General features: G+C 38.7%; 1 protein-coding gene across 1 annotated transcript; it reads left to right on the top strand.

The window, feature by feature from the left end:
• Window positions 1–3099: 3099 nt before the first annotated feature.
• WBP4 (WW domain binding protein 4) lies at window positions 3100–21505 on the top strand (the record flags this gene model as incomplete). The annotated part of the gene is made up of 10 exons (XM_084234895.1): window positions 3100–3320; window positions 4536–4608; window positions 7117–7179; window positions 7268–7391; window positions 10295–10462; window positions 11848–11894; window positions 12359–12434; window positions 14021–14205; window positions 17502–17683; window positions 21248–21505. The coding sequence occupies 10 exons, from the start codon at window positions 3100–3102 to the stop codon at window positions 21456–21458; spliced, it is 1350 nt and encodes a 449-aa protein (XP_084091021.1). The 3' UTR covers window positions 21459–21505.
• Window positions 21506–23658: the final 2153 nt, after the last annotated feature.

Genomic DNA, 23658 nt, shown 5'->3' with positions numbered 1-23658 from the left:
TTCTACTAATTAAAAATTTATATTCAGTTACTAGACCATAGGCACAATATAGTCTACATTTTCCATATTGTTTGAATTTTTTTCTTTCTCAAAGCCTTTACTCTGAAACATAATGAGAAAAAAAAAAACAGGTACATGGAAAAAGACATTGTTTGAATCTCCTAAAACAAGAAATTGTCACATATCACTGATAATGTTTTGCTTTTTCAAAAACACTAGAGTTTTAAAAACTCTAGACTAGAGTTTTAAAAACTCTAGTCACATAAAATGGTACTGCCTTGATAAAAGAACCTGTTTGTTAGCTAGCCAAAACTTGCTGAGTTGAAATTCTCTTCTGTTGTCCTAGCTCTATCTACCATGGCTCTCCCTCCAGGCACCTGCTAAACTCAGACTACTTGCCAGACTAACACTTGCGAGCACCTCAGTTTTAAGATGTCACATTCCCTACCAGGAGAAATCCAACCAGTTCTTCAAGGTTCGGAGCAAACACTCTCCCCTCCAGTTCTCTACTCCAGTACTCTTCATAAGAATTAAATTCTCACTTCTGTGTTCCTGCAACACATCTGCAACTCAGATGTCGCCTTACTCAGTTGCACTTGGCACACAACAATACAAAAGATGAGGCTGCATCTTGGACAGAGTGTCACCAAACTATTCCCCTTGGCATAACCTCAGGCATATAGAGAGAGCTATTTCCAATTACTGGGTGCTCAGTTAAAAATCACACACATTTGAAAACCGTGTGATATGATATGATAAGATGCAAAGTCAAAACAAAATGCAAGGTCAAGCAAGCGTTAAGCCTTCTCGGGAGAAAAGGTAGAAGGATCTTTGCTTCCTCCCAAATTCAAAACTATCAATAATTCCTTATGTAAGCACTTTCTTAATAAAGACACTTATTTAATTCAAATGAAACTTTTCCATTTTCATTACCTGTTCACGAAATGCCTAACAATTCTTGCAACTCTATCTTAAGTTTGTGAGTGATATCTATTATCGAGAATTTAGGGCTCTGAATTCAGCATAGACAAGTTGAGAGATCTACTCCTGGTCATAGAGCAGATCACCAGGGCCAAAACAAGATTCCATTCGGAATTCTATCCACCTCCACCTAACATGAAGAACCTGTGCACCAGTCACTTTAAAAAAGCATCTGGTAGAGTTTGCTTGAATTAGTGAAGAGACTTAAAACATTTTTAGTTGTGGAGGTTTACTTACGACTTTAAAGTAATTAGACTTTAACCATGCAGATCACAGTAACAGATTATTTCAAAACTCACTGTGCAGTTCCAACTATGGAACAGGGAATGCACATACTAACAACCAAAACTTCTCATAGTAATGACCCGACACCCATCCACAAGAACCACTTTTTTCCTTCTTCATTTCTTTCCAGAGGCCCAATAGACTAAACATCATAGCTCACCCCGTTTTCCCATTTCAGCTTGCATTTAAGATAACGCTTTTGTTTCATTTACAGCTCACATGCTGCTGACACAGCTGCCCCTTCTTTGTAATAAACACAGAGCTTCTATATTTAAAAATACAGTGAAACTCTGTTATAACATCCCCTCCCCAGTCTGCGGCCAATTTTTCCCCTTCCAAGCCCCACCTCCACCCCATGATTTTCTATCAGCGGCACCAAAGAAGTTAGACTCTTTGGAAAGGCGATTTTCTTCTTTAAAGACGTCTGTCTCATCATAGTGGTATTTTTCTTTCCGCGGGGTGTGTGTGGGTGGGGGGGACATGGGAAGAGGGGGGACATTCCTTATTCCAGAGGGCTTCCCAAGCAAAAGCACTTGAGTCTGTGTCTCTGGAGTCTGGGGTGCTTTTTGTGAGCTGTGACCAGCGCCCCAAATGTCCAGCTGGGACGGCCTCGCTGATAGGCCTCGGAGCTGGGCTGGGCCGCCAGGGCGGACTTGGGGGCACACGCAGCAGCCCGGGCAGCAGGAGGAAGGGCCAGAGCGCCCGCGGGCGCCGGGCTCGCCCGCCCGCCCAGAGCCCCCGGGGAGGATGTTTTGAGGTGGGGGTTGGGGGTGTCTCGTAAACACCCGGCGGGGAGATAACGAGCTCTGCCCGCGGGATGCAGGCTCCGGGGCGCCAAGGACGGGGTGGGGGTGGGGGGTGCCTCGCCGCGCGTCACTAGGGACCAATCAGCAGGGGGCGACAGAGCAGGGTGTGGGCCTGAGGGGGTCGCCGGGAGGAGATAAAGCGAAGCTGGAGTTAATCATCATCCCCCAAAAGCGTCTGGGAAAGGGACGGCCCGGGGCCGGAGCGGCAGGAAAGCAGCCCAGGGAAAAGTGAAACTCCTTCCCGGCGCCGCCGCCGGGCACCCCGAGCGCCCGACGCAGCACTCGTGGCTCCCCACCCCGCAGCCCGGGTCACCGTGCCACTAACAGCTGCAGTCACCTCGTTTTTCTATAAATTCACGCGAAAGGGGGTAGAAAGAGTCAGCACCACAGGAAATAAAATAAATCACATTTTCGTATCGACGATAAAAATTAATTTCAAAAAAAAGATAAAAAGCTACGTCGTTCCCATACCGGGAGTCGAACCCGGGCCGCCTGGGTGAAAACCAGGAATCCTAACCGCTAGACCATATGGGAAGAGCTGCTAGAGGCAGCGCGGAGACTCACCTGACAAGCGCCAGCACAGCCGCTGCCTCCGTTCCCCGTCGCGTCACCGCCACTCCCGCCCGTGCGCCGCTCCGGCCGCGGCCGCCGCTGCCCACGCGCTCCGGGGCGAGGGGACGAGCCCGGCCCGAGCGCGCGGGCGTCGCGGAGGCGGGGCGGGGCTGCTCGGCGGCCTCAGCAAAGTTCTGAAGCGAAACCCAGCCACTCCAGGCCCGAAAGCAACTATTTCACCTTTCTTTTTTTTTTTTTAAACTCCGCCAACGGCCCCCAGCCTACAAGTCCGGGTGGTTGCGCCGGTCAAAGTGCGTGCGGACTAGTTGGCAAAGTTGAGGGCGGCGACGTCTCTGGGAACAGCTGTTTGCGTTCGGGACGGAGGCGGCGCGAGAGCTCCTTGGCCCCGAGCCAGCGAGCCCCGGAGGATGGTGGCGGGTCTGGAGCCCAGGGCGAGAGGGCGAGAGAACGCAGGATGACGCGGGGACCTAAGGCTGGCGGCTCCTGTCGTCCCGCTCGGGTCCCGTCGCGCTTTCGCCCCTTCTCGGTGACCTCAACCCCTTTATACCGACCCCACCTCTCCGGCGCCCGGAGTACCGCCCCTCCGGGGGGGAGGGGGAGCGGAGGCGCGCGCGAGCGCCGCTTGGGCCGTCCGGGCACCCGTAGCGGGGAGCGGCGCGACGCAGGGCCGGACGCGTAGGGCGGCGTCGGGCGGGGAGGCTTGGGTGGGCCTGGGAGCGGGCCGGGGCCCAGTCGTCCCGCGTGGAGATCGCGAGCCTGTGCCGGGCCCGGAGGCGACTCGCGGAGTCATGTGAGTCGGGTCTCAGGCTGGGAACAACGGGGTTTTGTTCCTCTGCGCGGCCTTGCCCGCGGGGGCTCTCCCGCCGGCACCCCCGCCTGGCGGCCGGGGGCGTGACGGAGGCGCTCTTAACTCGCTCGGAACCGGCCTCAGACCGGCCGGGCCGGTTCTCGGGGCGGGGGGGAGTGTTGCCCCCGGAGCGCCCCGGGGCCTGGGGCGCGAGCCCTCGCGGGGGAGCCGGGCGGCCTGCGGAGGTGGGGCTGTGGCCGGCCCAGCCGCGGGGCACGCCCGCCTCCTCGTCGTTCGGGGTCGCCGGCACCCTGTTGGTTTCAGCTCTGGAACCCTGGAGGATTGTGAAAGTTTGGGGTTGGACAGCCGCCACCCCTGTCTCCTCCGCCTGCTAGAAGGGGCCAGGCCTGCATAACGTAATGACTTTTTTTTTTTTTGTCTTGCGGGCTGAGAAGTCTCTTGACTTTTCCACCAACTCTCTTTTGCCCTGAGGCTCCAGAACAAATTGTATTAACTGAAAGTCTCGAAGGAACCACAGTCTCCCACCAGAGGAGTCTTGTGCTTTGTTCTTCTGGTGGGAAAAACTTGATTTAAAGCGAACTTTTTTTATTTCTTCAGGCCTCCATTACAGCAGCCTCCCACCACGTCAGAAAGGAATAGAAAGGATAATCTTCTCTAACGTGTTACTAATTTCTTCACACTGATGGCAGTAAGGAGAATTGGTTGAAGCTGTTTTTAATTTTTGGTTTTTTAAAACCATTGGTTTACATCCTTGTTAGCGTTTTGGAAGTGTAGGATTCCTGCCATTCCCCAGGTGTAGTCATCGTCATACCCACCCAGGCACCCATTGTCTTCCACTGTGATCCATTGCCAACGGTTTTTTATTTCAGGGTGTTTTCAATCCGATGCAGAATTTTTCTACTCTACAAGCAGCAAGTTCTGTTGCCTGCTTCATTCAGACAAATAATAAATCAAGGGTGTTGTGTGTGTTTAACAAGACAAGATTCAGCAGGGCTTATATTTCACAGTCCAAGAAGATGGAAAGCAAGCAGAATTTTATTCTTTCAAATGATAAAGCTTAGTCTTGTTTTTCCCTTTTTCAGGGCAGACTACTGGAAGTCACAGCCAAAGAAATTCTGTGATTACTGCAAGTGCTGGATAGCGGACAATAGGCCTGTATGATAATTCCACTACTAGAGATGCTAATAATAATGAATTCTGTGAAATGTTTGTTTTTGATCTAAACTCAGTTTACAAGGCACTTTCATAAATATTATGCTTCATTTTCCCCCACACAACATCTGGATATTTCTCTTGTCCTTCACTCCTTGTAGGAAATCTGTAGTCTTTGTCTTTTTCACTTAGTCTAAATTTAATTATATATTAAGCCAAATTATTTCTCTATGACCCCTTAGTAACAGTCAGGAAGTGGACATTGAGTTGGTATTATGAGTTATATTTGTATACCACTTACATTATGATATTGTTTGTAATACTCTCGTATACCCAAAAAATAAAAGCAGAGGACCTGTAACACATAAAAAGAACATTATTGTGGTTTTCTTGTTTAGTTTCTGCTCTAGAGAGAAATATATTTGAGACAAAGCTTTATGTCTGTGAACACTTCAGTTTGAAATAACATCATTGCCTCTGTTGTGAAAATGGCACTTCTTTTAAGAACATTTTAACTGTATTTTATGGTCTAGATTCAGTTCGTAAGACATAAAACAAAAGACAGTGCTGTTGATTTTCCACAACTCATGTATGTCATAGTACATAAGCATCTTTTAAGTATATCATGCATTCATATTCTTTTTACTTGGTAATGTTGGATACACAAAAGAATAGCTTTAGTAATGTATTTCGTTGATAGACATGTAGTTATTCTTGTCTGTAAGGAGTTTGGGTTATTTTTCTTCTGGATATTGTTTTGTTTTTTCCTTAGTCAAGGTAGGTCTTGACTATCTTCTTTCACTTAGGCCATCCTTAGAAATAAATGGACACAAATTTTAAAACCTACACAAATTACTGTTGGTCTCTCCTCCTTGAAGGTACCCATGCAATTAAAGGAAATTTATTAGTTACCTAGACTAAATAACCCCTTCTAAGATAGTCATCTTCTTGAATTACGAATATACATTGCTTCAATCATTAATTAGAAACAATTTATTTTTTATATTTATTTCATATTCTTTATGTGGTATAATCAACTTTTGGAAATCCAGTATGTAGGAGAAGAGGATGATACTTTATATAGAGTAACACACTTTTTTTTTTTTTAAAGATTTATTTATTTATACATACATACATACAAGCACTGGGTACAGTCAGAAGCGCAGGAGGGTGAGAGAATTCACCAGAGCCAGAGCAGGGAGCAGAGCAGGCAGAAGGACCGAAGTACACTGCTGAGGGGAGCAGGGGGCATGGCAGGAGAGGTCTGCGCGCCATGTGGGACCCTCCTCTGGTGGCCGGGGAGCAGCCGGGGATCGAACCGGCGCTGCAGAGACTGCGGGCAGCTTCGCAACCCAGCCCTCAACCGCTGCGCCACCGGGGAGGCCCTAGAGTAACACACTTTAAAGAGGAATTCACAGTAGTACTTTAGACTAGCTCAGCTAGTGCATCATAGAAGATTTGGTTGACAAAATTTATTTTGCAAAGTTTACGTACAACCAGGCATTCAAATTTTAGGAAGCATTTCTGGCTGTTTTAAATAGGTAGTTACATTCACTCACCCACCTTTTCCATCTAGTTAAGATCATTCTCTTTGGTTACCACTGTTTTCATTTTCTTGTCTATCTTTATACTGTTTCTATGTGCCTCTATAGATTTTTATTCTAATATATGTAAAAGGTAACAGACAATGTACATTGTCCTGCACCATAGTTTTAAAAAAAAGTCAACACTATCCTGGAGCTCTCCATATCAGCATATAGGAAAATTCTTTGTGTTCTATTACAGCAGCCTGCAGGGCTTTTTTAACCTGTCCCTTATTTGTGGATACTTGGAATGTTTTTATGACATGGCTTCAGTGAATACTTGTACATAATACTGTTTTGTGCGGGTATATCTGGAAAATAAACTCCCAGAAAATGGGATCACTGAGTCAAAGGGTAAATAAATGTAGTTGTAATTTTGCTAATAGTGTCAAATTGTCCTCCATAGGAGTTTTACATTTTGTATCATAACCACAGTATATAAGAATATTTGTTTATAATTTAGGAGGAGTTTGGAGAATTAAGGTTCTAAGGATCATTGTTTTTATCTCTTACTAATGTGGCAGGTAGAGCAGAACTAATATTAGAGGCTTACTGATTTTGACATTTCATGTTGAGAGTTGTTTCTTAAAGATTTTTTTCCTACTCTTTTGGCTTCATGTCTTCATTATAATCCTCATTATAATCATATTCACTAGATTAGTCATCAAAATACCTTGTATTTTTCTCCATTAATATGGTCATAATAGTCTATTTTAAGCACCAAAGGGGAAACCTAGTCAGAGGGCATAATAATAAATAATGCAGTTCAGTTTCTTAGCTTCATTTGATAAAAAGAGCCAATTTGCTTAGAATTATCTTTCTTTTCCACCAATCATTCTAATTTCAATTTTGTTATATATTTTTGTTATATATTTACCCTGCTACTTTACTATACATATTACGTTGCTTTGTGTTTTGTTTTTTCGAGAGTGTTGAATTTCATGAAAGAGGAAAGAATCATAAGGAAAATGTTGCAAAGAGGATCAGTGAGGTAATTTAAGTTTCTTTGTCTTTGCCAGTTTTTCTGTGTAAATCTTAGTCCTTTATCTAGCTTTCACTCTCTTATATGTCTTACATAGATTAAACAGAAAAGCTTGGATAAGGCAAAGGAAGAAGAAAAAGCATCAAAGGAGTTTGCAGCAATGGAGGCAGCTGCCCTCAAAGCATACCAAGAGGATTTGAAAAGGCTTGGCTTAGAGTCAGGTAAAAAAAAAAAAAAAAAAAGACAGCATGTTTTCAAAGTAACATCAGAGGTCATGCTAAGTGAGCTTTTATTGTTTCCATAAAGAGATTATACACTCAGGGCATATATTTTTAGTGCTTTTCATATGCGTTGTAGCTCTATTTGTTCTGTGGGACTTTGCTCATACACTTTTGTTTTGTTTTTAGAGCCTCATCTTTTATCAGCCACACTATTTTGATGGTTACCTGGTCCTAGTTCTTTCTTAGGTCAGTGATTCAAAAACACTTGGATATCTTAGATACTCTCATTATTCAACTAAAAGGGACTGTTCATTAAGAAATAGTCTTGCATTATAATTTATTTTATCCTTTATTAAAACCATGAGTCATATTTATTTGTCTGGTTGAATTGCAGTGAATTTACTTTTTGTGGACACAATAAGGACATAGTAATTATTGATACGACTTTACTCCTAGAAGGTAGATAATTTTAAGGGCTTAAGGATAACTTAGTTCCAGATAAAAGATATTTAAGTAGAATTATTCCTCTTGTCATTGCATTTGAACTTTAAGTTGGAAGCTTTCTGTGAGCATTTCTTCTATGACATATTGTCCTTAAACCAGGCTTGTAGCAGATTTCAGTGGTTGATCTTTCATAATGTTAGGATAGAATAGTCAACATGGAATGATAATTTTTTTTTAATAATTTTTATTTTTTTTTTATAGAGGCATGTTTTTTATTTATTTGTTTGTTTGTTTTGTTCACACATGCACTGGGTACAGTCAGAAGCGCGGGAGGGTGACAGAATTCACCAGAGCCAGAGTGGGGAGCAGAGCAGGCAGAAGGACCGAAGCACACTGCTGAGGGGAGCAGCGGGCGGCAGGAGAGGTCTGCGCGCCATGTGGGACCCTCCTCCGGTGGCCGGGGAGCAGCCAGGGATCGAACCGGCACTGCAGAGGCCGCGGACAGCTTCGCAACCCAGCGCTCAACCGCTGCGCCACCGGGGAAGCCCATGGAATGATAATTTTTAATAAAAACTGCTTTCAGTTAAATTTTTAAGCAGAGTAACAGTTGATTGACATTGTCCTCATCAAATTAAAATAGTTGTAGTCAGACTTTAAAAATATTATCTTGAGGGGGCCTCCCCGGTGGCGCAGCGGTTGAGCGCTGGGTTGCGAAGCTGCCCGCGGCCTCTGCGGCGCCGGTTCGATCCCCGGCTGCTCCCCGGCCACTGGCGGAGGATCCCACATGGCGCGCAGACCTCTCCTGCCGCCCGCTGCTGCCCTCAGCAGTGTACTTCGGTCCTTCTGCCTGCTCTGCTCCCCGCTCTGGCTCTGGTGAATTCTCTCACCCTCCCGCGCTTCTGACTGTACCCAGTGCATGTATAAACAAAACAAACAAACAAACAAAATAAATAAATAAAACATGCCTCTATAAAAAAAAAAAAAATATTATCTTGAACATGTTACTTAAGAGAAGCAGGAAGATACAGTGTTTCTATGATGATAAAGCTGTGTTTGTTTTAAGGGGAAAAAGAATATAGCATTCCTGCAGATTTAAAAGGAGTTGTTGAAAATTCGTGTTATCAATTACATGGACTGGGAGATTTCTGTTAAGCCACCCTGTGAGCAGATCTTTTTTTTTTTTTTTTAAGATTTATTTATTTGTTTATTTATTTATTTATGCAAGCACTGGGTACAGTCAAAAGCGAGGGAGGATGAGAGAATTCACCAGAGCCAGAGCAGTGAGCAGAGCAGGCAGAAGGACCGAAGTACACTGCTGAGGGGAGCAGCGGGCAGCAGGAGAGGTCTTCGAGCCATGCAGGACCCTCCTCCAGTGGCCGGGGCGCAGCCGGGGATTGAACCGGCGCTGCAGAGGCTGCAGGCTGCTTTGCAACCCAGCGCTCAACCGCTGGGCCACCAGGGAGGCCCTGTGAGCAAATTTTAATATTCTATATTAATATGTATTTTGGGGAGCCCTCCCTGGTGTTGCAAGGAGTTAAGTCTCAGCACTCTGAAGGTATCAGCAGCCACTGCAGCATGAGTTTGAACCAAGACCAGGGAGCTCACCCACATGGCGCAGCAGACCTCTTCTGTCTTGCCTGCTGCTCCCCTCAGCAATGTATTTCAGTCAGTCCCCTTCCTTGCTCCCCACTTTGTCTCTGGTAAACCTTTTTACCCTCATAATCCCCAGTTCTTGTATGCATAAATAAATAAATAAATCTTTTAAAATAAATAAAATGTGTTTTTCTTATTAAATATTTTTCACAGCTTTGTTTTCCAAAATAACATATATTCCTTAAAATGTACAGTGCAGGGCCTCCCCGGTGGCGCAGCGGGTTGAGTACGTCACCGTGAAGCTGTCCACAGCCTCTGCAGTGCCTGTTCGATTCCCGGCCGGCCAGGGAGATTCCCATATGGCGCAGCAGACCTCTCCTGACTCTCCCATTGCTCCCCTCAGCAGTGTACTTTGGTCAATATGCCTGTTCTGTTCCACATTCTGTCTCTGGTGAATCCTCTCACCCCCTGCGCCTCTGGCCTGTTCCCCAGCTCTTGTATGCATAAATAAATAAATCAAAAAAAAAAAAAAAAAAGGAAGTAGTACCAGGACTCTGCACTTTGGATTTGTTTCTGTGCTATTCTGTTTCAGTAACCTATTGACTTACTCCTGAATCAGCTACTGCTGGGTTTCTCTAACCATAGTTTGAGAATGAATTTTAATAGCTGGTAGCTATATTATCCTTATTCTTTTTCATAAGTCTTCTGGATATTCATGCATGTTTAGTATTTCAAATGAACTGTATAATAATTAAGTTCACAAAAATATCTTGCAGACTTGATTAAAATAACATTAGTAATGTTCTGTGCCAGCAAAAAAAAAAAAGGTACTTTGGCTATTCACACGCCTCTCATCTTTTCTCTAGAAATTCCAGAGCCAAGCATATCACCAGTAACCAGCACTATCCCACCACCCTCAGCATCAAAGCAGCCAAAAGAAAAGAAAAAAAAGAAAAAAGAGCCTTCAAAGGGCAGATGGGTGGAAGGCATATCCTCTGAGGGTTACCGTTACTATTATGATCTTATCACAGGAGGTAAGTCTTCTATGCATGGAACTAGTACAGAATAGTAACTGACAGAAATTACTTTTGAGCTAAATCTATAAATTAAAATGAGGGCATCAGGAATGATGTCATCTTGCTCACCATTTGTATACTTAAAACTGTCCCTACCATGATAGAGACACTCCAAAGTTATTACAATAAAGACAAATTTTGGTACGGTGTTAAGAGGATATAATAAGCATTCCTGACAGAACAATGGGAATCTAAAAAGGATTTGAAAGTTTTGAAAATCATCCAGTGGAGGTAACACGTGAGGTTCTTTAGACAGTGTCACGTCAGAAAAAGTAAGACAGAAAATTAGACTAAAGTCATATCATAGAGAACTAGGATATGAAATATTGTAGGACTGGGATATGAAATACAGAAAAAACAGTAAATTTAAGTGGCATGCTAATGAATTTAATTTTGAATATGTTGAGTTTGAGGTACCTGTAGAATATTCATGAGTCAATTTTCAATAGCTGCTTGAAGATTAGCATCTGGACTTAGGGAGGTAAATTGAATCTAGGAATGTAGACAGTATTTTAACTTTTAGGAATATATAAGAATGCAAGAAGAAAAAAGAAAACAAATTTAAAAGGGTGGGTGAAAAAAAAGATGGTAGGCAGTACATATCTAAAAGGAATGGATAGAAGAAAAACCAGGAAAAAAGTTATGAATGGTCACCAGGGTAGAAAATGAGATGAGTTAATCATGTATTACAAGTTATTATAATAATTATGGTTTTCAGAATCACAATCAATTTTAGACTACATAGAAATAGTCATCTTTTAGCCTTGCACTGAGCCTGAAGTAAGATGCATGTTTTAGTAGTTCCACAGTGAACCATAAGTGCTTATTTGTTTGGTAATCTAACTCAAATTTATAAAGAAACTTTGTTAATTATGTCTTTTCTCCCTTCTAGTGCTCATTGCTTGCTTGCTTTTATTCACCATCCTACTTTATATATTCTCGCTCTCAGCAATTCTTGTTTTTAATTCCTGCATACTTTCTTATTCCTCTTCTAAGTTACTCATTCCACCCCTCTCTCTGCCCCAAGATGTCACAAGGCCAACTCATTCCTTCAAAACTTTAGCAGCCTACATTTCATGAAGTCTTTTAAGAGAAGCCCTACCTGTTTCTAATAATTCCTTTGAAATTCAGTAACTTCTAATCCTTCATTCTCTCTTTCCTTTTTTTTTTGGTTACATTGTATTTGCTTGTGTTCTTATTCAGTTTTGTTTTTAACAAACTTTGTTATAAACCTATAGTTTTTTGTACACGTGGACTATCTTATAATTTTTGCCTAACTAAAAATTTTGGAAAGTTTTATTTTTAAGCAAAAAGATTTTATAAATACAATGTTTTCTTTTAAGCATCTCAATGGGAGAAGCCTGAAGGATTTCAAGGAAACTTAAAAAAGGTAACTGAAGCAAATTAATAGTGTTTTTGCTTTTTCTTTGTTGGCTTCTAGTGTTTTTGTAGAGTCTTATGAAGCAAATTTACTTCCAAATAAGTCCCCACACACACATGCTTTATTCTTTTTACCTGTAATTCTTTTGTTAGAAGGCTGGGTGAAGTTGAAAATTGATGTCTGCCCAAAAACTCCTTGCAGGGAAAATATTATTAGTTGTTTTGTAGTCAGTTGCCATTCATATATCCCCTCCACCTATAGGTTACTGACTTTCAAAGATGAAAATTGGTATCCCTAAAAGCTGGCCCATGATTAACTCAAACCAAGCTTTCTGGCCATGATCAGTAGGTAATACCATCTTAATTCCCAGGTGTCAAGAAGAAAGGAGAAAGGGTGACTGACTTTGCCTTAGTGGATCTAATGTACAACCATACTATAAGCCTCAGTTTATGCTGCTTTTTTCCTCCCATTAGACAACAGCGAAGTCCGTTTGGATAGAAGGTTTAAGCGAAGATGGTTATACCTATTACTATAATACAGAAACAGGGGGCAAGTATTACCTTTGATTACTTTATCTAAAATTGTACCTTTGGCCTGCTGAGAAGACATATGAACTTGGAGATTTTATATAGTGATAAACATATTTCTTTGGTAAAGTTATATTTTTCATAATTTAAAAATAGTAGTGCAATGCAAAAGCAAAAAAGATTTCCATGTATAATACATACTTTGTTACTCTCAATTAACCACTCCATTCACAATTTTTTAAAAAATTGTTTTTACTTTTTTGGCCATTTTTTAAAGTCATGGTTATTGGAAACATAATTACCTTGGAAGACACCTTATAGATATTTAATTCAACTTGCCTTTTCCTTTTTTAAAAAAACCAAGCTATATTAGCAGTGACTGAGATTGTCAAATTTTCAGTTTTGCTTGTTTGATGCTGTGTCATTGTTTAAATATTTCTAAAACATGCACAATTATTACCTCATAATTTTACTTGATTTTTACTACTGTTAAACTTACCAAAATAGCTTTAGTATTGATGTAACTTTGGAGGGCTTTTTTTTGTTTTGTTTTGTTTTTTGACTCCTGTTATCCATATATGCTCTACATAGCATTACATCTTTTAGGAGGAAGGGGCCCTTTTATTCGCCAAGTAAATATCTCACCTGCCCAATGATTGCAGTGGGTTCTATCTCAGTAAAATTGAGGTACTGAACCTTGATAGAGATAAAATGTAGTGATACAGCATCATTCCAGAGTTTGATCTGAGCTCAGTGCAGTTTCTTCCCTTGCCCAGCTATATCATGGACAAGACACTGTGCCTGTAGTTGATCAGATATACTCTGGAGTCAGGACAGTCAGATCTACAATGTTCCCAAAATAGTGCCTGGTACATTGTGGGTGCTTAGTAAATGATTTCCAGAAAGTTCTTTTGTTACTTGTGAAATATAGATCAGGAAAAGCTTTACATTAGTCCAGTAAAGGATCCTGTATTTATAAGGAAGTATACATATTGAATTGCTCTCAACAGTTTCAGTTTATATCTGAACCAGTGTAATTTTTGATAGGTTACCTTTCATTCTTAAAACTGTTCCAGTTGGACAATAAATTTTAGAATCCCTCTGCCTTTTATTAAACTAAAAATAGAGATTAACTGTAAGATAATTAGAAGTGCTATCATGTTATTAAAAGCACCCACTAAACCACAGGATGGCAGTAGAGTTCAATCAAGATTTTTTTCCTTCTATGTAAAAAATGACAAATTAAATTCATTCAGATCTTCAGAGTACCATTTCAGTTTGTGAAGATCCCAGGAAATCTAACGTGTGTTCATTATCACATGTTGCCTGAAATTGGTATTAGGTAAATGGTGAGAATCCTTCGAAATGTCTAGTTCTTAGGTCTCTTTCTATTGGGGATTATAGTTTTTATATGTAGTATAAATCCAAATTGTTTGAAGTTCATTTCTGAAAGGTACAAAAGAAAGGGTTTTGGAAATTCTTATTTATTACCTTTGTGATCAAGTGATGACGTGAAACAGATGTAATTAGCAGGAAGCATTATATTGGGAATTTCCTCTAAATAGAATTGCTAACTGAATAACATGACTATTAAAATGTGTTGAATAGAATCCAGATGGGAAAAACCTGATGATTTTATTCCACACTCTGGCGATCTTTCTAATAAGGTCAACGAAAAGTTCCTTGGCACCCTAAAAGAGACCAAATCAGAGTCGCATAGTGATTCAGATAGGGAACGAGAACCAGAAAAAGAAGTCTCTACGAAAACACAAAAGCTAAAAATAAAGTTTAAGGTAGGTTCTTGAATCAGTTTTTACAAAAATGTATCAATTGATGAAAATTCTGCGGACTTTTTCAGTTTTCAGGTATAAGACGAATGAAAGCTAAGACATGTATTTTGGCAGTTGGATATATAGTTGTATCATTCCTTGATAATATTTTGGTAGAAATACAGTTAGAAGTTTATCTTTAGACTTCCTAAATTTAAGGCTGGGGTACAGGCCAGAGGTGTGGGGGGTGAGATGACTCACCCTGTGACATTGAGAGAGCTTTCTGAACAAGTGAGTCTGAATGTCTACCCTAAAAATGCTAACTTGAGTATCATCAGCATACCGGTAGTAATTTAAATCTCAGAATGGGTGAGTAACCTAGGAAAATGACATTGGGGAACATTTTAATAGCAGGCAGAGAAAAAATAACCCACAAGGAAAAATAGATAGAATGAGGAAGGAAGGTTAGAAAGGGATGCAAAAAAAAAAAAATTTAATATCCCAAAAGATAAAGGAAGCACGATCATCAAAGATTAATTAGGTACAGAAAAAGAAAATGTACGTTGAATTTTGCAGTGACGTCGTCCTTGATTCCCTTCTCATGGTTTCATTGGAGTTCTGATTACAGGGGGATGAACAGTGGCTCATGGGGTATATGTGATTTGGATATGAAATGAAAAGCAGAAATTAGTTGATAACATGATGGCTACATACTGACTCATTAATCATTAGATTGGTGATGGTGGTGGTGGTTATTTTTATTGAGGGGAACTCCAAAGGAGGTAGAAAGGGATATTGATAAAGGCAGATGGATAGGTTGGTTTTGAACAAGAAACTCATTTTCTGTAAGAAAGTAAGATTTCCATTTTCCATAAAAAGAGATGAGCATGAATGAGTTGGTATCAGGGAAGAAATTGTAGCCTTAATTTATTCATTCCTAAAGAAATCAAGATTGCTGAGATTGGGGAGCTCTGGGGTCCTCAACAACATTAATGAATTGAAATAATTATTACTGAGCTGGGGTGGGAGAGGAAATGAAACAAGGAAGAGGACTGACAGGTGGTATTGAGTGTCCAGCCATAGCAGGAAAGTAAAAACAGACAATTTTGTACTGTTGCTAATCTTTCTGCTTTTGTGACCTTTCAGAGCACACTCAAAAGCAGAGAACACGTAGTACGGACTCATGGTTGAGATTACTGGCTTGTGAGGTGAAGAAAAGTCAAGGATGCTTAAGAGAGGGTACTTTCATGTCATACCTGGGATATTATTATTGCCTGGAATTTCTCCACCTATCACATAAACTTGGTGGAACTTAGGATAAATGGATGTATACAGTTTATAGAGAAGCAGCAACAAAGTCCTTATTATATAGTAACCACCTCACAAAGTTTATAGTAACCCAGCATCCAGCCTGGGACAGACATTAATTTCAAGCAAACAAAAAATTTCAAAATACAGGAGAAAAACAAAGGCAAGCTACTTATAATCCTGCTACTTCCCCCAAAACCACTATAAATCCTTGGTGCTCATTGGTCTGTCATTTTTTTCTGTTGAAACACATGTACATTCTTTTAAGTAAAATAGGGAATCATACTGTAAAAAGGTTTAATGGCCATTTTTTGATGTACTCTTACAAAGATACCAATAAGTTTTAATTTACTAAAATAATTCATCCTTTATGGTATGAATATTTGTTTTGAATAAGTTAACTAGGAAAAGAACTGGACATTTATTACTTAGGAATTACTTAAAGTTAGACACATTAAAGTGTCTGGTTGAAATTGAAGTCTCATCAGTTTGTATGGTTGTGTGATTTTTTTTTTTTTTTTTTTCATTGAACACTTGACTAACAGACCAGTGATTAGATAGATCTTTATGGAGGAGGTTTTTAGGTCCTTTGCAGTAGACAGACAGAGTGACAAATATATTTAAGAGTACTAGCAAAAAACGTTTGTGAAGTGATTGCCTGTGGGCTTAGGACTCTAAGGCTATAAAGTCTAGAAGAGCCCATCAAACTCAGAACACAATAAGTTAAGGTACTGATGTTGGACAGGAAGTATAGTAGAAGTATAGCAGCCAGAAAGTCCAGAGGATAACTTGCATTGGTCAGAGGAATTTAAATTTTACAGGTGGAGCATTAAAAGGAACATAGATGTGAGATTTAGTGTTTGAGTACTGCCTATGCACTAGGTGCTATATATAAGCAGAACTATATAACATTTGGTAACTGAAATGTAGTAAGGAACAAAGTTACTGATTTTGAGACTCAGAAATTTTTTATCTCTGGGATAACAAGAGTTTATTAATAGAGAGAACATGGTACAGGAGTCATCAATGAACGTGGAGTAGTGGCCAGAGGAAAATAGAAGTTAACTATGTAAAAGATAGTATGAGGAGCCACTGCATGAGGATCAAAGTGTGATGATAATGTGTTGTGATCTCATTAAAAATGTTTTTAGAAAAGTCATTACCTGAGGCAGTCAGGATTGCCAAGAGAAAGTGAATGCAACTTCTTAGTCCTGTGATCCCAATAGCATGAGGGGATGAGTTAACATCCATTCAAACAATTGCAAATGAAATAGTATCCGAGGACTGCAACCCATGGTTGTATAGTTTGAGAAGAAACTGAGATCCGGTGCGTTGATCTACTTGGCTTAAGCTGGGTCATAGAGCTTAATTATCCCAAATGAAGAAAGGCGTGCCATGAAAGTACCAGCCCTAGCCAGGAGCTCCCATAGGAAATGCTTCTACTTTATGGACATGTCTTTCTAATTTCACATAGTTACCAGTAGGTCAAGAGATTCTGGCCATGTTCTAAATATGAAGACTGATTTCATTAAATTTGTTGAGGGAGGACTTTAAACAGATAATGAATGAAGAAGGATCTAATGATATGGCATTAAATTCAAACAGGGCAAATTGTAAAGGGAGGTTACATGGGATATGTAAGCAAGGGAAGAGCAGAAAAGAGGATTTAAAAAGCCTACTGTGTCTTTAATTGTGGAACATTTAAATTATGGAACATTAATAGGAATGTGTTATGTTTTATATATTTAGTTTTAAGTTAATGTGTTTATATATTTATATGTGTTTTAAAATAAAGTACTCTTGGCTATGGTGTAAGGTATGTTACACTTTAAACATTAAAATCTTAATCAAGCGTTAAGAGTTCTTTTGTGTGCACTGATTCTGTTAAGTGCAATTTTAAACTAAGTGAGGTATTGTATTATTTATAAATCAATAGCAAAACTACATTAAAAAATTTGGGGGTTTATTCTCGTAGTTTTGCTTATAGTATTTGATTTCTTTTGATATTTCAGGAAAAAAATAAGAATAATGATAAAAGAACTGAACCTTTATTACTAAAGAATAAAGAAACACAGAAAGAAAAAAAAATCCAAGAACAGAATTCATCAGGTCCAAAAGAAGAAAAACCCAAAGTTCATAAAAAATCAAATCCATATGGAGAATGGCAAGAAATTAAACAAGAAGTTGAATCTCAGTAAGTATTGAAAAACTTAACCCCACTATTATTACAGGTATTTTTACATTCCTAAATTGTTAATTCCATAAATTGTTACATAGTTACTTCCATAAATTGTACTAATTTCAGGGGAAAGGTGCTTATTAAAAGTTCATTTCTTTTGTTTCTATATTCTATTTTTCTAATTAAGTATTTTTATTTTTTAAAGATTTATTTATTTATGCATACAAGAGCTGGGGTATAGGCCAGAGGTGCGGGGGGTGAGAGGATTCACCAGAGACAGAGCAGGGAACAGAACAGGCAGATTAACTGAAATACACTGCTGAGGGGAGCAGCGGGCGAGACAGGAGAGGTCTGCTTTGGATGGAACTAGGCTGTGGACTGCTTCATAGTATGGTGCTTAACTTGTGCCACCAGGGAGGCCCGGATTTTTAAATGTAAATTACTTTTAAAGCACAATGATGATTGTTTTAATTTCTGCTGAAACATGACATTCTTGTTAACTACACCATGTATGTACACATGATTATTCTCTTAAGTCACTGTCTTTATTTTATGAGAGAAACAAGCATCTGAATCTTCAATAAAAGTTTCATAGAATTTCTCTAAAGGCATGGGAAAAAAACTCTCAATACTGTCCTGAAATGAGTGGCTTGTGACATTTCATCAGATTTTTTAAGCCAGTATTCAAAAAACAGTATTTTTATGAGTTAAAAATGTTTTATCAGTTAAAATCTTGGTAGTGGTATTAATGGGTTTTTATTATTAGTTTATGTGTGCAAATCTGTGTTTGTATGAGAGGCATTTACACAATAAAAGCTTGACAGATTAGCGTTTCTTAAATGCATTAAAAAAAATCTTAAGGTGAAAAGAAGTATGTACATGATCAAGTAATTATTCTCCAAAACATCAATTCTTTGGAAGGGTAATGTAAGATGACTGTTCTGTGGATACTTTTATAGTAAAAGTATTTTTTTAAAACTTCTTTAATGAAAAGGTCATATTTCTTCTCAAGATAGTATAATACAAGTTTTGGACAACTTGATACACTGTTCTCATTAGAATTGATTCCCAGGCGATACAATACTGTATCTATTGACATGTTATTAAAATGTTACTATTATTGTGAACTCTGTGGGTTTTGTTACTTAATAAAATATTAGGAAATAGGTATTTAATGCTACTTAGTGCCAGGCACCATGATAAGCATATTGATTATAATAATTGAAGTTAAATAATAGATTTGCTTTATTTTAGCCTGTGATTTTTTTAAGTGAATAACAATAGGAAGATGGTCTTACTGTATCTCCTATGCTTCAAACTTGAGATTTCTTAAAACTTCCTTTGAGTCTTTTGTTTTCCTTATATTATACCATAAAGCCATAATCTAGTTTAATGTGAGATTGATGATATCTGACTTGCTAAGTAGATTAGTCTAATTTCTTTAGGGTCTTCTTAAAAATAACCAATACTTTTAATATAGAATTATTTTTTTTTTTTTAAGATTTATTTATTTATTTATTTATTTATACAAGCACTGGGTACAGTCAGAAGCGCAGGAGGGTGAGAGAATTCACCAGAGCCAGAACGGGGAGCAGAACAGGCAGAAGTACCCTGCTGAGAGAACAGCAGGTGGCAGGAGAGGTCTGTGTGCCATGTGGGACCCTCCCCAGTGCAGAGGCTGCGGGCAGCTTCGCTTCCCAGCGCTCAACCGCTGTGCCACCGGGGAGGCCCGAAATTTTTTTTTTTAATGACTAAAGATATAAGAATAATTAGCCTCCTTAGAAAGCATCATTCTTGTCAATTTAAGGGAAAAGTAGGAAAAACATTAAAATGGCATTAATCTTTTTAATACAATAAGGAAAAATTTTGGAAGTCATCTATTTTTAAAACAAATCAGATATAAGGCCTGTTACAGTTCATTTTCAAAAAGTTCTTCAAATTTTAAAGAAATGCTATATGATATCTACTGAGATAATTTTTTCCTCAGGTTTTATATTACGCAGAATTTTTTGTCTTTAGTTTTGAATTAACCACTACTGACTTGAAATTTTATCTTTGTACGTATTACATGTATTTCCTTTTATTTGGTTTTTACAATCCTAGCAAATTTCCAAATTATTCTTGCATTTTCAAAAATTGTTACAATGCCTAGAGACCTGCTAGTCTGAACATTTTTATTCATGCATATGTAGGAAGGAACATAAAAAGAACTCTCAATGCTGTTGCCTAGTTCTTTCTATATAGTCTGTAAGAGGAAAATAAGTGTGTACTTTTACAATACTTTGAGCTACCCACTGCATTTTAAGTGGACATGAACTGAACTGAACTCAGAACTCATGAACAGAGAAAAGAAAAGAGGTGATTTCCAAAGGGGGGAAAAATGAATTTTAGTTAATAGAAGAGCCAAAATTAAAAGAGAGTATTTCTAGTCTAAGTGCCTACTGCATTATCTGGCACATAGTGAACACACAAAGTAGCTATTATTGTAATAGCTACTAGTGTAGGTCTACCATGGCCCTTCAAACTCTTCCTGACCTCTAGGAAAGATAGTTCTTTTTCCCAGAATCAAGTTGAGTGACAGCATTCCCTGGGTTCCTCTGAGATTGAGATGTCCAGTCTTTCCTCTTTTCTCAATTGGAGTTTCTGACCTTGATATCTGGGACTTCTGACATTTAAAGTATTCCTTTACTTTTGTTCCCTTTCTCTCCTTTTATCATACTTTCTTTCATGCTGACCAGGAAATCTTTTGGTTTTGAGTGATAAAAATTTGAGTTACCTTAAATAAAAGAGATTATTAGTTCAAAGGTTTCCACGAAGGTCCTACCCACCAAGCTATGGAGAAAGCAGGAATTGTTCTGGACCTCAAGAATTAGTGGAACCAGGCCTGAAGCACTGACAGGGTTCATCTCCCATCTGTACTTTTCTCTGCAAGCCAAGTTTTTCTCCTCATGAATTCCTTACTTTAAATAGCAGTATTCCTTGTTCCCAACAAGTTTTATACTTATATCTTACTGGTCCTTTTTCAGAGAGCTCATGGGTGGGATTGATGTGTGTGGCATGACTTACTTGACTGTAAAGGATGTGCCATGGTAGGTTTGTGTTAATCAGGCACTGGTCTCGAGTGATCAACTGTTTATATTAACCATGTGATAGTTAATTGGCTAGTTAACTAGAAAATAGATGCTAGGCAAATAGCTAAGTAGCACCTACTACCCGAGGCCATTGAGATTTCATGGTTTTCATCTTATGCTCTGTAAGCTCCAGTGTCCTTGTTTGTCTTTGGCAAAATACGTTTTCATAAATACCTCTCTTTTATCCACCTCTGTGGATACAGGTGTATCAGTACAAGCATTTCCTTAATGCACACTTGTCTGATGGGAAGAAAAGAGTAGGTGTCTAACTAAGCACTCAGTACCTTAAATCATATTATAAAATCAGTAATTTAAATTAGTGTCTTGCCCCAATTTCACATTTCTCACTGTTATTATCATTGAATGATCTTAGGGTTTGGTAGACTCAGGTTGTGTGTAAGTATATCTTACTCTGTTGAACAATTAATGGTTTTATTTTCTGTTTCAGTGAAGAGGTAGATTTGGAACTTCCAAGCACTGAAAATGAGTATGTATCAACTTCAGAAGCTGATATTGGTGGGGAACCCAAAGTGGTATTTAAAGAAAAAACAGTCACTTCTCTTGGAGTCATGGCAGATGGAGTTGCCCCAGTCTTCAAAAAGAGAAGAATTGAAAATGGAAAGTCTAGAAATTTAAGACAACGGGGTGATGATCAATAATTATAAGAGCATTTTCTATGTGCTTTTTGGACAGAATGAAGACAATACATCTTAAAACTCCTATGTTTGTTTCTGAATACTTTGATGCGAAAAATTTAGATTTATTCTAAATGTATTTTATGTGAATTAAAAATAAACCTTTTTTTCATGTGAAATTTATTTTTGTTCCTAAAATGGAAACCTAACCACATTGCATTGTAATACAGTGTATTATATTCAGTGTCTAAAAATTGCTACTTCTGTCAAAAATTAAGATGCTATGTATCTGTTATTTAAAACATGGAAAAGCAAGACCTTTGTTCCATTCTTACTCATATGAACATAGTTAGGTTGCACTAAAAATGAATTATTTTACATTTTGGTATTAGCTGTTACCCAAGAATTAAGAATCAGATCATCTAGGAGTGACAACACAGTGGTGATTCTGTTTCGAGGATTGTCAGAGGCTGATGCAGAAAGTATATGTGTAGTAACATACCTTACTCATTTTATGATCAAGGGTCAAGAACTAGGACTGCAATGCAGGTCCTTCAAATGTAGTACTTTATATGGAATGAAAGCTTCACCAAAGGTAGAAATATGTATTTGTCCAGTTCAACTCAAAGTAACAACTGCTTTAAGTATTTTTACTTTGAACTAGGTATTATGCTAGAAACTACGAATACAAATACAGCATATCACTAATTCTTCATCACTTCATACTCTAACAGCAATTCATTCCATTCAGCAGCCTTATAATATCCTGGAAAAATATTTTTTAAGGTTTATTTGAAGCCATATAGGTATAGACTTGAACAAAAATAGTTAAGTTATCTGACTTCAATAAATGTTTTTAGTGTTCCCTTAGGCAAATTGTAAATGTCCTGTTTCCTGAATAATTTCTCAGAGAGTAGAAGTTTGTTATGTAATTCATTTGAAATTGGTACTTTATTACTGCAGATTCTTAAAATTATATTTTTATACATTGTACAGTATTTAACATTGGTGGTAAATATTTGTCTTTTAAAGGTTGCTAGTATACATGCAAGAAACTGATAGCTTATTAAAAGCATTATAAAAATAATTTAAGTTTTTTTTTCCTTGTGTTGGTCAGACAACTTTGCATTAGTGAGTTAGTATTTCAAAATTTGTCTTTACATTTGTTCAGTCTATTTGAGTATGTTGTGAATGTATCGCATTATGAAAAAGCATATTAGATTCTAGATAACCCATTTATCATTTAGCTAAGGGGAGTAAGTTTGGGTATTTGACACTCCTCGGTTGGACAAGAATATCATTGAATGATGCTACATTTTACCCATATTTAGCTCATACAAAATAGGCACTTGAAGACATTTTTTGAAAATACTTCAGTATGCAAAGTGTTTTTGGTGCATTTATTAAACTGACTCCTTTTGCCTTTATAAGGTTTTCTTAGAAGTTTGAAGATAAGTCTGAGGATGATTTTAAGGATTGTTCAGAATAGACTCTTGACCGTAAAATTTTAGTAAATCGAGTCATGAGAATGGCACTTTCTATTTGCTTTGAAAGAATAAATAGAGGGCCTCTGGTGGCACAAGGGGTTAATTCTCAGCACTATGAAGCAGTCCACCAGCATGAGTTCCATCCCCTGCCAGGGCACAGCAGACCATTCCCGAGTCATCGCTGCTACCCTCAGCAGTGTATTTCAGTCAATCTGCCTGTTCTATCCCCACTCTGGTGAATCCTCTTAGCCGCCCCACCCCCACCCCTTACTTTGGCCTACACCCAAGCTCTTGTATGTATAAATAAATCTTTTAAAAAAAAAGTGGAGATTATATCCAACATACACATTCTTAGAAAAGTATAAATTATTGTATCTAAATTTAAAAGCACATATTTGTAGTCCTGACAATTCTACTACCAGAAATTTACCGTTTCTCACACTTGTGAAAAGTGACCTGTGTAAAAACAATACATTATTTCTAAGTCAGAGATAGAAAGCATCCTTATGGTCTATCAATACAAAGCTGTTTAAAATTATAAGAAACTGTATATGCTTTGGTAGATCGACCTGCAAGATCGAGATTACTAGATAAAAGAAGCAAGATTCAGAAAAGGAAGAAAGGTGGTATACACAATGGAACACTGCTAAGATATTTAAAAAAAAAAAAATGAAATCCCACCATTTTCAATAAGGGTGAGCCTAGAGAATATTCTGCCATTAAGTAAGTCAGATGGG

Source organism: Talpa europaea (assembly GCF_964194135.1).
Source record: "Talpa europaea genome assembly, chromosome: 6".
In the NCBI taxonomy this organism is placed as follows: domain Eukaryota; kingdom Metazoa; phylum Chordata; class Mammalia; order Eulipotyphla; family Talpidae; genus Talpa; species Talpa europaea.
This window is presented reverse-complemented; position numbering and strand designations above follow the sequence as displayed.